Source organism: Balaenoptera musculus, chromosome 1, assembly GCF_009873245.2.
Source record: "Balaenoptera musculus isolate JJ_BM4_2016_0621 chromosome 1, mBalMus1.pri.v3, whole genome shotgun sequence".
In the NCBI taxonomy this organism is placed as follows: Eukaryota; Metazoa; Chordata; class Mammalia; order Artiodactyla; family Balaenopteridae; genus Balaenoptera; species Balaenoptera musculus.
In genome coordinates this window covers 38967749-38986100 of record NC_045785.1, presented here as the reverse complement: position 1 = coordinate 38986100, position 18352 = coordinate 38967749, and the positions used below count along the sequence as shown (strand labels likewise).

At 36.5% G+C, this 18352-nt stretch overlaps 1 protein-coding gene across 3 annotated transcripts in view; it reads left to right on the top strand.

The window, feature by feature from the left end:
- STIL (STIL centriolar assembly protein) overlaps positions 1 to 18352 on the top strand; it is a 54812-nt gene that overhangs the window by 11304 nt on the left and 25156 nt on the right. For 2 of the 3 annotated variants that reach the window (XM_036835282.1, XM_036835274.1), the window contains exons 7-11: positions 1281 to 1364; positions 3056 to 3142; positions 9158 to 9308; positions 11815 to 11924; positions 17279 to 17393. In XM_036835282.1, the coding sequence (XP_036691177.1) occupies positions 1281 to 1364; positions 3056 to 3142; positions 9158 to 9308; positions 11815 to 11924; positions 17279 to 17393 (547 nt within the window). Of the gene's footprint in view, positions 1 to 1280; positions 1365 to 3055; positions 3143 to 9157; positions 9309 to 11814; positions 11925 to 17278; positions 17394 to 18352 lie in introns of those variants that run through there. The other variant, XM_036835289.1, reaches the window with a different exon arrangement.

Here is an 18352-nt window from a genome sequence, read left to right as displayed (position 1 = left end):
TTTATTTTCCTTAGTACCTGTGTCCATCTAGTGAAGCCTGAATTTACCTTTCTTTGAATTATTCCTTTGTGACCCCTTGGCATGCCAGTAGTAACCCTGGATGTTCAATATTCTATCTAATCACTTATTCCTCTTGCCCCTTTCGACCTAGAATGATTTAATTTATGACGTTAGCCTTTTTCTTTGACCACATTCACTTGTTTACCCTAATATTTATTAGGATCCATTGTGGAATAGTATTGTGTTATACACTGGCATTAAATAGATAAAAAAACCATACTTACGGTCCACTAAGTATATTATCATGTAAACATGATGTGGATAAACGTAATAGGGGTTTATATATAGTGCAGGGAAAGCAGGAAGGTGTGTCCAAATTGCCTGGGAAAATCATGGAAAGCCTAAGCTGGTTTATCAGGTTGTCAAGGCAGAAGAGCTCTCAAAGCAGGTGTAAGGGTCATTGTTGATACATAAATCTTGTGCCAACTCAGGCTTAATCATCTTGTCACATGGCTTGATAAATTCATCATCTTTGTGTTTTAGGGTTATTATAGCAATAAAATGTATCCTCAGTGATACTATTAAGACTTTATATCACAGATGGCATTGTTTTTACTTTTGTGTTTTAAAGCCATAACAGTAAACTCTTGACAGTTGTACTTATCATATTCTTAAAACTTATTGTCAGTAATAAGTATATTATATTAACAAAGTATAAATGTAGTATAATGTCCTTTTAGGGAAAAGTGAGCTTTGGGGTTCTATCATGATGGTTGCAAAATTCTTTGATAGCGGTTGGAGGAATATAGTACATGGAAGATTGAATATCCCTCACCTAATTCAGCCTCCTTCAGTGAGAAGTCACATCTGTTGCAATCTTGTCAAGTCACCTGCATGCTTGAATACTTCCAGCAACAGGAAATTCATTTCTCCCAGGGAAACCTATTTGGTTCTGAAATTGTTAGCCTTGATTTTAATACTTTTGATTTAAAAAAGTTGATACTTTTAGAGCAAACTTTTTCAAAAGGTATGTAATCTTCAATGACCATTTTAATATATAGAAATTTTAAGATATTAAATCTCTTCCATGTCATCCTCATAATTACTAGAATCTTTTTCTACACTTTGAACTGTTTTCTTTGTGTGCATGTGTATGTAAGAGAAATTATTCATTTGAATCCTCTCCTCTGCTTGAAATATACTTCTTCGGCACTCAGATTATCTCTTTTAGGTAAAAGTGCATATTTCCAATTGTTTTTACATGAATGTCTTCTGTTTAGATATCTTACCATGGATGAGACACGCAAATTGTTACTTTTGCTGGAATCTGATCCCAAGGTTTATTCTCTACCATTAGTGGGAATGTAAGTATTGCATTACTTATGAAAACCTTTTCAGCCATATATGTATTCAAATGTATATTATAAGCATGTGAATCATTTGTACTATGAATATGTCATTAATACTTGTATCACCTTATAAAACCATAAATGCCAATGATGCTTAAGCTTTCTTATTTTAACAGCTGAATCAGTTAAAACAAGATTTTTTTCCAATCTTAGGAAGAATTCCAGTATATAAAACAAAGCTGAATTCTTCTGGTTGAAGTTGAAGCCTTACAGCCCTGTTTCTTTAACCTTATTCACTACCCCTGTCCTTAAGGCACCTTGAAGAACTCAGGAGTCAGGATAACACTGTTTAAAATTCACTGCCAGGCAATTTTGCAGAAATTCTCTTTGGTGTTTATGGCAATCTCTTTTCGAGTTGGTGGTTAATGACATTTAGATAGATTATTCAATCAGAAATTTATATTAATTCAGTATTTATTGAGTGCTTACCCTATACATAGTATTATGTTTTATACTGTGTTGGGATTTAAAGCTCCTCAAGGAATTAATAATTAAAGGTGAGGTGATAAAATATTCAAATATTCCCACATAGAAAGATAAATAATAAGAAAGTGTATGATTTACTATGAAATAAACAATTTAGGCAGTGAGCACTATTACTGTTTGCAAGAGAGATGATAGGGGACGTTTTCTTAGAGAAGGCAAACTTGAGCTGGACCTTTAAGTGTGTAGATAATAGAAGGGAGGATTGATTGGGAAGGGAACCCATATGTGGGAATGGTATGCGCAGACTTAAAAAATGAGAGTAATGGGAGGGACGGAGACGCAAGAGGGAAGAGATATGGGAACATATGTATATGTATAACTGATTCACTTTGTTATAAAGCAGAAACTAACACACCATTGTAAAGCAATTATACTCCAATAAAGATGTTTAAAAAAAAAAAAATGAGAGTACAGAAATGTTCTGTGGACCATGAAATCTCCTTACAGTCCTTTTGCTCTGGTCCTGGTAGTGGCTGTGTGTTATTGCTGCTAAGTGAATATCTATTAAGAGCTTTCTGAGACTTCCCTGGCGGTCCAGTGGGTAAGACCCCGTGCTCCCAATGCAGGGGGCTGGGGTTTGATCCCTGGTCGGGAAGCTAGATTCTGCATGCATGCCACGACTAAGAGTTTGCATGCTGCAACTAAGAGCCAGTGCAGCCAAAATAAATAAATAAATAAATACTTTAAAAAATAATAAAAAAATATTTTAAAAGAAGAGTTTTTTGTTTTTCAGCCTACCTGTATATTTATAGACTTAAATCCTCTCAATAACTTTATGGTTTTAGGCTGTTAACTTCTTTCTCCCCTAATTCAGCCTATTCTTTCTAATGCAGGCTGATTGATTCTAATTGATTTCTGCTTTCACCTCTATTGTTAACCATTTTCTTTCCCACAGTTTTACCATCATTTCAGGTGGAAGAGGACAGAAAGTAGTGCTCTCTCTCTGTATCTGTCTGTGGTTATAGGTATATCTATAGTCTCCCTCTTAATTATCAGCATGGTTTAATGTTCATAGATTTCTTATTTATGAGCCCTTTAATCTGTTCCTGGTGAATGCCAAGAATTTCTGCCACATTACCTTGAGAAGAACATAATCTAAAGGATGTTAAGTACTATTTTGTAAAATGACTATAGTTTTTAATTTCTATTTTTTGTTTTAGCTGGCTGTCTGGAATTATACATATCTATAGTCCTCAGGTGTGGGCTTGCTGCTTGCGCTACGTGTTCAGTTCTTCTATTCAAGAAAGGTAAGTGATATTTTTTTCTGTAGGGTTTTATTTTGATCTTTACCTCCATTCATGTTTTACTGGTGTTATTTAAAGTTCATGCAATGCCTTAACCTTTTATAATACTTACAAACCAGAAGGACACACTAAGGCAGTCAAACATTATATTAAACGGGAATAAAACCAGACAAAAAAGGTGACATTGTGCTATACGTGGAAATATGAAGGAATTCACTTGCCTAACGACAGTACTGTAACACAAAAGACATACTTTTTATGAGTGGAAAAAAGACCCTAGGGATCATCTACTCTAGAGTCCTATTTTATAAAAAAGATTAATTTTCATTGAAGTGGCTGAAAATGAGTTTGAATTTGTTTCAAGTGTTTTATTGTTACCCTGTGCTACTGATAGTACCTTAAGAAACACTTGAGATGAAGTTTAATGTTCTTGGAACTAAAGCACAAGCATTGGAACTAATAGGGAAACTTTATTTCTAACCTCAACTCCTCATTTAATTTTGTTATTTTGTACATGGTACCATTATTTGCCTCTTACTTTCTTCATCTATTAAATGAAAATTCCAGAGTCTGTTTCTGTCTGCTTTGGTGGCTATAATACACTTTTTAAAAAAAACTTTAATGAAAAGGCAGTATAAGTACATGGCAATAAATCAGACATATATAAAGATACATAATAAAAATGTCTCTTCCACCCCATTTCCCCAGACTCTATCCCCAGAGACAATCACTGTTAAAAGAGTATCTTGTGCTTCCTTCTTGAAATACCAATGCATAGACAAATAACATCCTTCCCTGGTCTGTAAAAGTTAAATCACAAATGGGATCAAACCGTTCTCCCTTTTCTCTGTTGCTTTTTTCTTTATATCATTATACCTTGGAAATCATTACTAAATCTTGGCACATACAGATTTAATACACATATTTTACAACTGAATAGTAAATAATATATACTATATTTTAAAAACTACTCCTTTTGCTTGCGGACAACTTTGTGTATACAACTTTGTGTGTATATACTAGTATATTTGTGGAATAAATTCCTAAAAGTGGTTTTTCTGGGTCAAATAGTATATAATTTTAAATTTTGGTAGATATTGCCAATTTGTGCTTCAAAGACTATCAGTTTATAATCTTTCCAACAGTGTTTGAGAGTGCCTGTTTTCTCTGTCCCCTCACTAACACTGTGGAACAAGTATTTGTTGAGCACCTACTATGTACCAAGCACTATTCGTGATATTGGCAATAAGCAGTAAACAAAATAAAGACCCTGCAGAGATAGGCAGTAAACAGAAAAAATAAGTAAAATAAATAGTATTTTACAAGGTGATGAGTGCTGTGGAGAAAAATAAGCAGGGGAGGTGGATGTTGTGTCTATGGTAGTGGCAGGTAGGGTTGCAGTTTTAAATAGGGCAGTCAGGCAGGCAAAGACTTGAGATAGGGGAGTAAGCCATGTGGCTGTCTGGGGCAGTATCACAGGATGATGGGTACAAAGCTGTGGGTGAAAGATCACCTTGCATCTTCAAGGAACAGCAAGGAAGTAGCGTGGCTGGAGTGGAATGAGGGAAGGGAAAAACAACAGGACCTCAGAGAGGTAACTGGAAGGCCATTATTAGACTTTTTTTTTTTTTTTTTTGGCTGCGTTGGGTCTTTGTTGGGGCGTGTGGGCTTTTTCTAGTTGCGGGGAGCTGGGGCTACTCTTCATTGTGGTGCGTAGGCTTCTCATTGCAGTGGCTTCTCTTGTTGCAGAGCACAGGCTCTAGGTGCACAGGCTTCAGTAGTTGTGGCTCGCAGGCTCTAGAGTGCAGGCTCAGTAGTTGTAGCGCACGGGCTTAGTTGCTCCGCTGCATGTGGGATCTCCCCGGACCAGGGATCGAACCCGTGTCCCCTGCATTGGCAGGCGGATCCTTAACCACTGTGCCACCAGGGATGCCCCCATTATTCGATTTTTGATCTTTGCAAATCTGATGTTTTATAATCTCATCTTCTGGGAATCTCCTAATCATGTCTCTTGCCATTATTCTATCGGGTTGTGTATCTTTTTCACATTGCTTTGTAAGAGCTCTCTTATTCTTTCTCACTCTCTGTATATATACATTTATATAATATGTAAAGTATACAGAGAAGTATATATTTATTAAAATATATGTGTTATATGCTGCAAAGATTTTATATATGTGTATATAAATATGTTATAAAAATGTGCGTGTGTACATATGTATACGTATTTGTATTGGTATAGATATGTGGCAAAATTTTATTTCCCCCAGATTGTCATTTCATTTCACTTTGGTTAATATTTTTTCCCAGACATTTTTTAAAGTCAGATTTATCCATCTTTTTTTTTTTCTATTTTGCTTAGAAAGGATTTTTATTGAAATGAAAATCTCTTGTTCTTTCTCCAGAAGCTACAGTTCTACTTTTTACATTTTATTTTAATTATATAATATAGTTAGTTTTATTTGCAATAAAAGAGAAATTAAATATTCATTTTAGCTTATTAGTAAAATTAAGTTTTATTATCAGTGACTGGTCTTGCTTTAATTATTTATTGTTAGTAAATGCTTGGTGAAGTTAGTTTTGAAGTTCTCTCTGCTAATCTGAAGCATTAGGGAATTTCTTTGATACCTGGACTCTTTAATTACTGCCAGCCTTTAACCAGGGAGGCATCAGCACTGCTTGGCATAGCTTAGGTTAGTACTTTACAGCATTCTGATCAGTGGTCTTGTCTGACCCTAGAGAGAGGAATTGAGCAGAATAGACATTCTGCCTCCTAAACCCTCGGTGCTTTGTTTTGTTAATAGTGTAATATATCCCCAAATTATCTTTCTTTTTTTTTAATAAATTTATTTATTTATTTGTTTGTTTTTATTTTTGGCTGTGTTGGGTCGTCGTTTCTGTGCGCTAGCTTTCTCTAGTTGCGGTGAGCAGGGGTTACTCCTCGTTGCGGTGCATGGGCTTCTCACTGTGGTGGCTTCTCTTGTTGTGGAGCCACGGGCTCTAGGCACGCAGGCTTCAGTAGTTGTGGCTTGCAGGCTCCAGAACGCAGGCTCAGCAGTCGTGGCGCACGGGCTTAGTTGCTCCACGGCATGTGGGATCTTCCCGGGCCAGGGCTCAAACCCATGTCCCTTGCATTGGCAGGCAGACTCCCAACCACTGCGCCACCAGGGAAGCCCCCCAAATTATCTTCCATTCAACATTTTACAAAGTAGAGACAACTACTAAAAGTATTTTTATTTTTTTATTTATTTTTATTTTTTTTAAGTATTTTTAAATAGTGGGTTTTGGTGTGTATTTTAAGGACTCTTGATTACTTTACAGATATTTGTTGAGTCATGTAGTGAATAAGAAAATGAATGTTCATTTTATCAGTGTTTATAGTAGTGAAATATTGTGAATAATTTAAATATCCACTTTTAGAAGTCTAGGTGAATCAATAATAGCACATCTATAAATTGTAATACTGGATAGTCACTAAAAAAGAATAAGGAGGTCTAAGGTATAATATAGAATAGTGACATGGAAAGAAATCCAAGATTGTCAAATAATAAATAGCAAATGCAATTAAGGAAGCAATCCCATTTACCATTGCAACAAAAAGAATAAAATACCTAGGAATAAACCTACCTAAGGAGGTAAAAAACCTGTACTCAGAAGACTGTAAGATACTGATGAAAGAAATCAAAGATGAAACACATGGAGAGATATATACCATGTTCTTGGACTGGAAGAATCAATATTGTGAAGATGGCTATACTACCCACAGCAATCTACAGATTCAGTACAGTCCCTATCAAATTACCAATGGCATTTTTCACAGAATTAGAACAAAAAATTGTACAATTGGTATGGAAACACAAAAGACCCCGAATAGCCAAGGCAATCTTGAGAAAGAAAAACAGAGCTGGAGAAATCAGGCTCCCTGACTTCAGACTATACTACAAAGCTACAGTGATCAAGATAGTATGGTACTGGCACAAAAACAGAAATATAGATCAATGGAACAGGATAGAAAGCCCAGAGATAAACCCACGCACCTATGGTCACTTAATCAATGACAAAGAAGGTAAGAATATATAATGGAGAAGAGACAGTCTTTTCAATAAGTTGTGCTGGGAAAACTGGGCAGCTACATGTAAAGGAATGAAATTAGAACACTCCCTAACACCATACACAAAAACAAACTCAAAATGGATTAAAGACCTAAATGTAAGGACAGACACTATTAAACTGTTAGAGGAAAAAACATAAGCAGAACACTCCTTGACATAAATTGCAGCAAGATCTTTTTTGACCCACCTCCTAGAGTGATGAAAATAAAAACAAAAATAAACAAATGGGACCTAATGAAACTTTAAAGCTTTTGCACAGCAAAGGAAGCCGTAAACAAGTTGAAAAGACAACCCTCAGAATGGGAGAAAATATTTGCAAATGAAGCAACTGACAAGGGATTAATCTCCAAAATATACAAACAGCTCATGCAGCTCAGTAACAAAAAAACCCCAAACAATCAGAAAATGGGCAGAAGACCTAAGTAGACCATCTCTCCAAAGAAGACATACAGATGGCCAAGAGGCACATGAATAGATGCTCAACATCACTAATTATTAGAGAAATGCAAATCACAACTACCATGAGATATCACCTCACACCAGTCAGAATGGCCATCATCAAAAAATCTACAAACAATAAATGCTGGAGATGGTGTGGAGAAAAGGGAACCCTCCTACACTATTGGTGAAAGTGTAAATTGGTACAGCCACTGTGGAGAACAGTATGGAGGTTCCTTAAAAAACTAAAAATAGAACTACCATATGACCCAGCAATCCCACTCCTGGGCATATACCTGAAGAAAGCCATAATTCAAAAAGATACATGCACCGCAGTGTTCATTGCAGCAGTATTTACAATAGCCAGGACATGGAAGGAACCTAAATGTCCATCAACAGAGGAATGAATAAAGAAGATATGGTACATATATACAATGTACTATTACTCAGCCATAAAAAGGAACGAAATAGTGCCATTTGCAGAGATGTGGATGGACCTGGAAACTGTCATACAGAGTGAAGTAAGTCAGAAAGAGAAAAACAAATATTGTATAATATTGCTTATATGTGGAATCTAGAAAAATGGTACAGGTGAACTTATTCGCAAAGCAGAAATAGAGACACAGTTGTAGAGAACAAACTTGCAGATATCAACGGGGGAAGGAGAGGGTGGGATGAATTGGGAGTTTGGGATTGACATGTGTAAAATAGATAACTAATGAGAACCTACTGTAGAGCACAGGGAATTCTACTCAGTGCTCTGTGGTGACCTAAATGGGTAGGAAATCTAAAAAAGAGGGGATATATGTGTACGTATAACTGATTCACTCTGCTGTACAGCAGAAACTAACACAACATTGTAAAGCAACTATACTCCAATAAAAAATAATTTTTAAAAAAAACTGTATCACAGACCTATTGAATATGTGGTTTAGAAACACCAGTAATCACGTTGTGTGCTTTTAATTAAATGTTATTTCTCTTTTCCCTCAAAAAAAAAAAGGAACAAATGCAAATATTGTGTATAGTACCTTGTTTTTGTTAAATTGTACAAAATGTTTGCATATGCCTAGGGGAAAATTCTGGAAGTAAATACGGTAAACTGGAGAGTGGAGTGGGATGGTTTTCATTTTCTATTTTATACATTCCTGTTTTTGTTTGAAGTATTTACAAGGAATATGTATTCCATAATAAATGTATTTTAAAAATTAAAAATTAGTAACATTAAAAAGTAAGCATAGCGAATTCCCTGGTGGTCCAGTGGTTAGGCTCCACACTTCCATTGCAGGGAGCATGGGTTCGATCCCTGGTCAGGGAAAAGTAAGCATAAATTTGCCCCTCAGTTTTCTTCCAAAAATTGGACTGTTTAGTTAGTCTATTAACTAGATTGAGAGACTCACATAGAATTCTTTGAGTGTACTCTTGTTATTCTCAGTAAATTTTAATTAAATGGCATTTTTTTATCCAGGGTTTTTTCAGAATCTGGAAGTTTCATTATAGTTCTCTATTCTGTGACACATAAGGATCCTGAGTTTTATGAATGCCTCCCTTGTGATGGCAGGTCACCTGACCTTCGATTCCAGCTACTAACTAGTAAGGAAACATTACATCTTTTCAAAGTAAGTGATTTGATTACCTAGCACACTAATGACTATTCAGGGTTGTACTCAAATTATTAGGCTTTATTTATAATCAATCTTACTGAATATTAACTTTATTCATTTATGGTTAATTTTGTTTTGTAAATTTTAGGCCATGCCTCCAGAACCAAATTCTAATGCAGGATCAAACGTTATCTACAGAGTAACTTTCCCATGTTTTCCTAAAACCTTTGAAGACTATATCAAGAATTTAATGTATATGTTGTATCATTTTATGATATTGAGAGTTAATTTGTGATCTTAGTGTTTTCTTTGTCCTGACTGTTAATTTCTAAATGTATGGGTATAACAAATGGTTTCTCATACTTAAAAGTCAGTGTCTATAATATATAACCCAAGGAATCAGGATAGATTAATATGACTGGCAAAAAAATTCGTTCAGGTTTTTCTGTAAGATCTTATGGGAAAACCTGAAAAGAACTTTTTGGCCAACCCAATACATTTAGGTGATGGTCACAGAAAAAGTAGATCTTTGAAACCATAAGTGTTGTTACGTAAAAACATTCTAAGGCCAAAAATGAACAATAATTCTGCTTTTTTTTTTTTTTTTTTTTTTATAAAAATATTGACTATCCCGGGCTTCCCTGGTGGCTCATTGTTTAAGAATCCACCTGCCAATGCAGGGGACATGGGTTCAAGCCCTGGTCCCAGAAGATTGCACATGCTGCGGAGCAACTAAGCCCGTGTGCCACAACTACTGAGCCTGCACTCTAGACACCGTGAGCCACAACTACTGAGCCCACGTGCCAGAACTACTGAAGCCCACGTGCCTAGAGCTCATGCTCCGCAACAAGAGAAGCCATCGCAACGAGAAGCCTGTGCACTGCAACAAAGAGTAGCCCCCGCTCACTGCAACTAGAGAAAGCCCATGCGCAGCAATGAAGACCCAACGCAGCCAAAAATAAATTAATTAATTAAAAAAAATTTTTTTTACTATCCCTAAATAACTGTGTGTTTCCACTTAGATCTTATTTTGTGCCTTTAATTTCATTTATAGGTTGTATTGATTCATGAATCAAGTTTTTGTATTTTAATTATAAACATAATCATCTTAAATGAGGTCTATTTATTTCCATTTTAGAGACATATATCATTCACTCATTTTATTCTTCAGATTGTATGCTCAGTTTAAAGTTACTATTTTAACTGAATCCCTGGTTATTGAGTAAGTTACATAGTAAAGGTAATTAAGTTTTTACTTTCATTTATGTAGTAGGGAGACGGATAGTTTTTTAAAAAGGTTGCATAAAAATAGAACCATATGATTCAGCAATTCCACTTCTGGGTATTTATCCAAAGGAAACAAAAACACTAATTCAAAAAGATATCTGTACCACCATGTTAATTGCAGCATTATTTACAATAGCCAAGGTATTAAAGCAACCTAAGTGTCCATGGATGGGTGAATGGATAAAGAAAATGTAATTTATATTATATGATATTACATTGTATCATATTATATTAATATAATGGTAAAATATTCAGCTGTAAAAAAAGGAAGGAAATCCTGCCATTTGTGACAACATAGATGGACCTTGAGGGCATTGTGCTAAGTGAAATAAATAAAACAGAGAAAGACAAATACTGTATGTCACTTATATGTGGAATATTTAAACAACAACAAAAAAACCATTTAATTGAACTCACACAGAGAACAGATTGGTGGTTTGCAAGAGGTGGGGGGGAGGGGGGGTTTGAGGGTGGCCGAAATGGCCAAAGGTGGTCAAAAGGTACAAACTTCCAGTAATAAGTAATGGGGATGTAATATACAGCATGGTAAGTATAGTTAATAATACTATATTGTATTTTGAAAGTTTTTTTTTTTTAATTTATTTATTTACTTTTTGGATGCGTTGGGTCTTCGTTGCTGTGCGCAGGCTCTAGTTGCGGCGAGCGGGGGCCACTCTTCATCGCGGTGCGCGGGCCTCTCATTGTGGTGGCCTCTCCCGTTGCAGAGCTCAGGCTCCAGGCGCACGGGCTCCAGCAGTTGTGGCACGCGGGCCCAGAAGCTGTGGCTCGCGGGCTCCAGAGCACAGGCTCAGTAGCTGTGGCGCATGGGCCCAGTTGCTCCACAGCATGTGGGATAACCCCGGGACCAGGGGTCGAACCCGTGTCCCCTGCATTGGCAGACGGATTCCCAACTACTGCGCCACCAGGGAAGTCCTTGAAAGTTCTTATAAGAAAAAATTTATCATTCTGCATGGTGATGGATGGTTAACTAGATTTATTGTAGTGTGTGTTTCACAGTATATTCAAATATTGAGTCATTATGTTGTTCACCTGAAAGTATTATGTCATATGTCAATTATATCTCAGTTAAAAGAATGATTTTTTTAAAAAAGATTATAGTTACAGAAGTCAGAAGTCACGTTCCCCCCAGTGTTTCAGAGCTACTTGTCATCTAAATAGAATTCTCTGGTATTTATGTAAGTCACATCTCAAAGTATGACCTACTTTATTTCAGAATGTTGAACCTTCTGACAAAAACCCAGCCTGTTTTGAACTGAGTGCTGAAGGCCAGAATGCAGAAAGAGAGTTTTTTAACAAGGTTTCCAAGAATCTTTCAATTAAGAGGTAAAAGATATTTTATTGTCATGTGTACTTTTTTTATTACTTTTATTAGTTTTTTGGTGAGTAATTAAAGTAACTCCCTAATTATTTCTGAGGAAACTCTTTGTAAATCTTATACCATAGGTATCCTTGCTTTAAATGCATTCCTTCATACTCAGAGGTTGGATGATAATTTTAATGAAGTGACAACTCTAATATGGTTCTCATTTGAGTTGATTTATTACATAGGGGAACAAAAGTATTTGTCGAGACATTATCTGTTTAAGAAGAAGCATCCTGTTTTTGTTTAGTTTGCCTTCTGTTCTTCCCTTCTTTGTAGTATTAAACCTAGGCCTGTCAGATAAACTACTATAAAAAATAACTCCTCTACCTAAAAAAGAAAACTTTTAAAGCAAATGCACTTGGAGAATATTAAATAATGGTTGTGAATTTTTGGGTCCATATATACCTTTTATGGTAAAGTAGATATTCCCTTTGTATTAGGGTTCTCCAGAGAAACAGAAGCGACAGAATATATATACATAGAGATTTGTTTTAAGGAATTGATTTGTGCAGTTGGGGAGGCTTGTCAGGGCCAAAATCTGCAGGGTAGGCTGGCAGCCTGAGAAAAGTTGCAGTTAGAGTCCAAAGGTGGTCTGCTGGCAGAATTCCCTCCTCTTGGGGAGGTCAGTCTTTGTTCTATTAAAGCATTCAGCTGATTGGATAAGACCCACCACATTATGGAGGATTACATGCTTTACTCAGAGTCTACTGATTTAAATGTTAATCTCATCTTAAAAACACCTTCACAGAAACATCTAGAATAATGTATGACCAAAAATCTGGCTACTGTGGCCTAGCCAAGTTGACACATAAAATTAACCCTTCATATCCCTATTCCAGCTTTCTCATTTATTTTACTATGTGCCAGATAATGTGCTAAGAGCTGGGGATATAGTGGTATTAAAAACAGATGCAGACACGATCCCTTTCCTCATGGAATTTATAGTTCAGTAATGGAGTGTTGAATTCTCTGTATTATTTGAGAGGTCCATTAATTTAAGTTAATATTTGCCAAGTATTTAATAACCTCATTTAAAAGTTACTTTGGAATGCTGGTTTATTCTTTGATTCTGTAGCTCAGAAACTATTGTTATTTTTAACTTGCACTTAAAACTGATTTGTCCTTTTCTCAACTTTTTGATTATAACCTTAACCTATCTTTGGGCCTCTTTAATACTATCTGTTTAGTATCTTGCATGAGAAACAAGCAGGTATAAGGTTCATTATAGATTATTGCAATTATTGAGAAAATAGCTCGACTTTTTTTTGGCCACGCTGCCTGGCACGCGAGATCTTAATTCCCCAAACAGCGATTAGACCCATGCCCCCTGCATTGGGAGCACTGAGTCTTAACCACTGGACCACCAGCGAAGTCCCTAGCTTGACCTTTTTTTAATAGCATTCATTCATCTGTCCTTAACACTTGATTCTGTAGGTGGAAGTTAACTATGATACAGTTTTAAAATAAATGCCAGCTATGCCAACTATTTATAGAGGCTACATAACATAATAGTTGTGAGTTCAGGTTATGGTATAAGACATATATGTGTTCAAGTCTTGGTTGTAAACATCACTATCCCATCTGTAAAATGGGAATTATGACTATATCCGTATTGATTTCCTATTGCTATTCTAACAAAGTACCACAAACTTAAGTGACTTCAAACAATACAAAGTTATTATCTTCTTGTTCTGGGGGTCAGGAGTCCAAAATGGATCTTTGGGGCTAAAATCAAAGTGATGGTAGGGCTGCGTTCCTTTTGGAAGCTTTAGTGGTGAATCCGTATTCCCTTTTCCAGCTTCTAGAGGCCACCTGCATTCCTTGTCTTACTCCATCTTCAAAGCTAGCAGCATAGCATCTTCAAATCTCTCTCTGACTTCTTCTGTCCTCCTCATATCTCCTTCTCTGCCTGACCATCTTGCCTCCATCTTATAAGGATGATTGTGATTACATTGAGCCTCCACATCTCAAGATACTTAATCACATCTGCAAACTCCCTTTTTTCTTTTACACTAACATATTCACAGGTTCTGGGGATTAGAAAGATGTCTGAGGTATACTCTATCTTTGGGCATTTTAAGTTATCCTTGAAACAGGTTAGATCAGCAGAAAACTATATTCTTATAGACTTGCAGGACCACCTTCATTGTCTTAAGGTTTAAGGTTTTATTCAAGATTTTATTGAATGTTTATGGAAGAAAAAGCCCAATTAAGGGGACACTTGCAGTTTCTCTAACATTGTTGAAAAACCGTGTCTATTTTCTTTTTTTTAATCAATTTATTTATTTACTTATTTATGTTTGGCTGCATTGGGTCTTTGTTGCTGCGCATGGGCTTTCTCTAGTTGCAGCGAGCGGGGGGTACTCTTCATTGCGATGGCTTCTGTTGTGGCCGAGCACGGGCTCTAGGCCCACGGGCTTCAGTAGTTGTAGCACGTGGACTCATTAGCTGTGGCTCTTGGACTCTAGTGTGCAGGCTTAGTAGTTGTGGCGCATGGGCTTAGTTGCTCCGCGGCATGTGGGATCTTCTGGGACCAGGGCTCGAACCCGTGTCCCCTGCATTGGCAGGTGGATTCTTAACCACTGCGCCACCAGGGAAGTCCGGCCGTGTCTCTTTTCAACTCTGACCAAAGTTTTGATAAGGATCAGTCATTTTTAGATTTTAATTTTAGTAAAATGTTTATCTCATCTAGATAACTGGTATTAAAATTATACAACATTAAGTTTTTTCTTTTTGTCTTGGGTGCTAAAAAAGCTCAGAAATGGATATTTTTTGTTTCTTGTGTTTTTTTGGCTGTGGCACGCAGCATGTGGGATCTTAGTTCCCTGACCAGGGATTGAACCTGCACCCCCTGTAATGGAAGCACAGAGTCTTAACCACTGGACGGCCAGGGAAGTCCCTCAGAAATGGATTTTATTGCTCAGCGTTGGGAAATTTTATATGTGTGTATCTATGTGTATATTTGTATATGTTTATCATAAGTAAGTATGTAGCAAATATTAATTCCTTGCCACAAACTCAGGTGTACCAAAAATGTAACTCTTTTTGTTTTTATTCTTTTCTCTTTTTTTTGGTGCAGCATGTGGGATGTTAGTTCCCCAACCAGGGATCGAGCCCGATTCCCCTGCATTGGAAGTGCAGAGTCTTAACCACTCGACCGCCAGAGAAGTCCCTTACTTTTTTTCTTTTTAAAAGTAATTGAGGGAATTCCCTGGCGGTCCAGTGGTTAGGACAACGTGCTTTCACGGCCGGGGCCTGGGTTTGATCCCTGGTTGGGGAACTAAGATCCCACAAGCTGCGCGGTGCCACAGCCAAAAAAAAAAAGTAATTGAAGTTAATTTCTATTTTGAGCCCCTATTCATTTTGCTCAGTTATAGAAGCCAAATTTCAGTTAATTCAAGGTCTGTTTATCCTGTTTCTTCTGAGGTTATATGTAATTTAGAGGGGACTAATGCTCTGCCACTACTGGTGATGTGGGGTGACATGATTATCATCCATCCACACCACTCAGCCATCTGCTGAGGTGTTTTCTTTCTTTCTTTCTTTTTTTTCTTTCTTTCTTTCTTTAGTTGCACCAGGTCTTAGTTGCAGCAGGCAGACTCCTTAGTTCTGGCTTGCGGGCTCTTTAGTTGCTGCTCGCTGGCTCCTTAGTTGAGGCATACATGTGGGATCTAGTTCCCTGACCAGGGATCGAACCCAGGCCCCCTGCATTGGGAGTGTGGAGTCTTACCACTGCGCCACCAGGGAAGTCCCTGAGGTGTTTTCATTTGCATCTGGTTTTTGGCAGTTGGTTTGTGCAGGATCCTGCTGCGAACTCCTTACCCTATTCAGGTCACTGGCTCTCTGAGTCATGTCCATGCTGCACTGAGGCATATGGAATATCATTCTGTATTCTCCATGTCCTTCTTGAGTGTGGGTGGAGAGCTTTGTGAGATTGTTTCATTGCAGCACCTTGGCACAGAAAGAACTCTGTGTTTGCCTCTACAGACTATTAGGGTTTGGGACTAAGGTCTATTCTGCTGTCAAATCTTCCATATCTACCTGGGGGTTTCTGTTGTTCTCCTGCTAAGGAGACAGGACCCTTTCTTAGGAATTCCGTTAATGTCTAAGCTCTCTTAGCTTCCTTCTGGCTTTTCTTTTGTCTTCCCTACCTCATCTTATTGAGATTTTATTTAGTTTAGGATGGAAAAAAACTGGATGCATATAGTCTTTCAAATTTTAGTCTTAAACTCTAATTTCAGCTTTTGAAACTCAGTACCAGCACTCAAAATTTTTCTGTGTTCTATTGGGACATGGCACCTGTGACACAATAACTTCAACTGACTAAATGGAAGGAGGTATTTCAATTAACGTCTCAGAGTATTTTACCATCACAGATATAAGTACATAGGAAAATGTAATTCCTTACTTGATTTTTCTTTCCAACATAATGAGTGTTTAATGCAGTATGTTTAATACAGTGAGAATACATCTCTCTTATCAGATGGTAAATTTTTGATGGCAAGCTCTGTATCTTATTAATTTCTATACTCCCCTAAGTGGTGAATCAGAAAATGCTCAGTAACTATTGCTTTATTATGACATTAAGAATAACTGGGTTATGGATGCAACTAGAGATTATCATACTAAGTGAAGTAAATCAGAAAGAGAAAGACAAATACCATATGATGCCACTTATATGTGGAATCTAAAATACGACACAAATGAACCTATCAGTGAAACAGAAACAGAATCAGGGACATAGAGAACAGACTTCTTGTTGCCAAGGGGGAGGGGGGTGGGAGAAGGTTGGGTTGGGAGTTTGGGATTATCAGTGCAAACTGGTATATATAGAATGGATAAACGACAAGATCCTACTGTATATAGCACAGGGAAATACGTTCAGTATCCTGTGATAAACTATAATGGAAAAGAATATGGAAAAGAATGTATGTGTGCGCACATGTGCGTGTGTGTGTGTGTGTGTGTGTGTGTATGGATAACTGAGTCACTTTGATGTACAGCAGTAATTAACACAACATTGTAATTCATCTATGCTTCAATTAAAAATAAATTTAAAAAAAAAGAAAAACTGGGTTAAACTTGCCATGATCAGAAGAGGGTAGATTATTAAGCATCAATCTGACTGGCTCAGCTTTCCTGATCATCTGGCACTGACCTGAAAAAAATAAAATAATTTGTGGTTGTCAGATACGAAATTAAATGATCCAGATACTATTGTGGCTTATTAAAGGACTTTATTCAGCTTCAGAAAGAAAGAACAAATGAAAACTAAATTACTGAAGACTTACATTTTCTCCCCTCTGTTCTTTAGGTCTTCTCAAAAGTTACCTCCAGGGAAAATGCCAATAAGTGATCATGACTCTGGTGTTGAAGATGAAGATGTTTCTCCAAGACCAATTCCTAGTCCTCATCCAGTGAGTCAGAAGGTATCACTGATCTTAGAACTCACCTTTGTGATTAGAAACCTAAAAATCTCTTCGTGTTAAAGCACTCAATAATATTACCTAAAACTTCCTTAAGTTCATTCTAAGATATATATAGCTATCTATATGTATATGGCTTTGACTATATATAAAGATATGTACATATTCCTCACAGGTACATATAATTATTATATGTAATAATATATATGAATATATACATATATTGTAATAAGTATATGTAATTATTATTCCCAGAGAAAACTGAGGAACAGATTGGTTAAGTTACCTGCCTAGGATTACATAACTATTAAGTAGTAAAGCTGGAATTCAGGAAGTTTGGGATTTGGTAAACCTCGTGATTTAGGAGGTTTAGTTTCAGAATCTGGTGCTTTTAACCCATTTAGACTCAACATTCTGTACATTAACCAGAACTCAACATTGTTTCTTATTACCATATTCCGAGAAAACATTCTACTTCCTTTTAGAGATTGCTAATAACCTGTCATAATTTTTTATTGAGGCCAACTAGTGGGTTATTTTAGAATTGTTGTGTCTTAATTACTTATTAGAAGAAAAAGGAATGAGAAAGGCTTTTTTAAATTAATATTAAATTATAACCAAATTCACCACAGTGAGTATTTTGTTTATTCTTTTTGGCTCTCTTCCAACTCTTTTAGTTGGTATCAGTAAAAAGAATAGCAGTGAATAATTTCACTTAGTAGAATATTCTGAATACTTATTGGAAGACCCTTATTTAAAATGCAGAAACATTATTCTTTACTAGATGTGTTGAAGCATCAGGTCTGATAATTTTTTTTGCAGGGAGGGTAAAAAAAGTCTGTTATAACATAGTTTCCCATATTGTGTTCTGTGATCTAAGCAACATTAATCAGTGTTCCAATGAAAGGAGTTTCATTGTTAAATAAGTTTGTGAGGGCAAGGACCTTATTTATTTTGTTCAC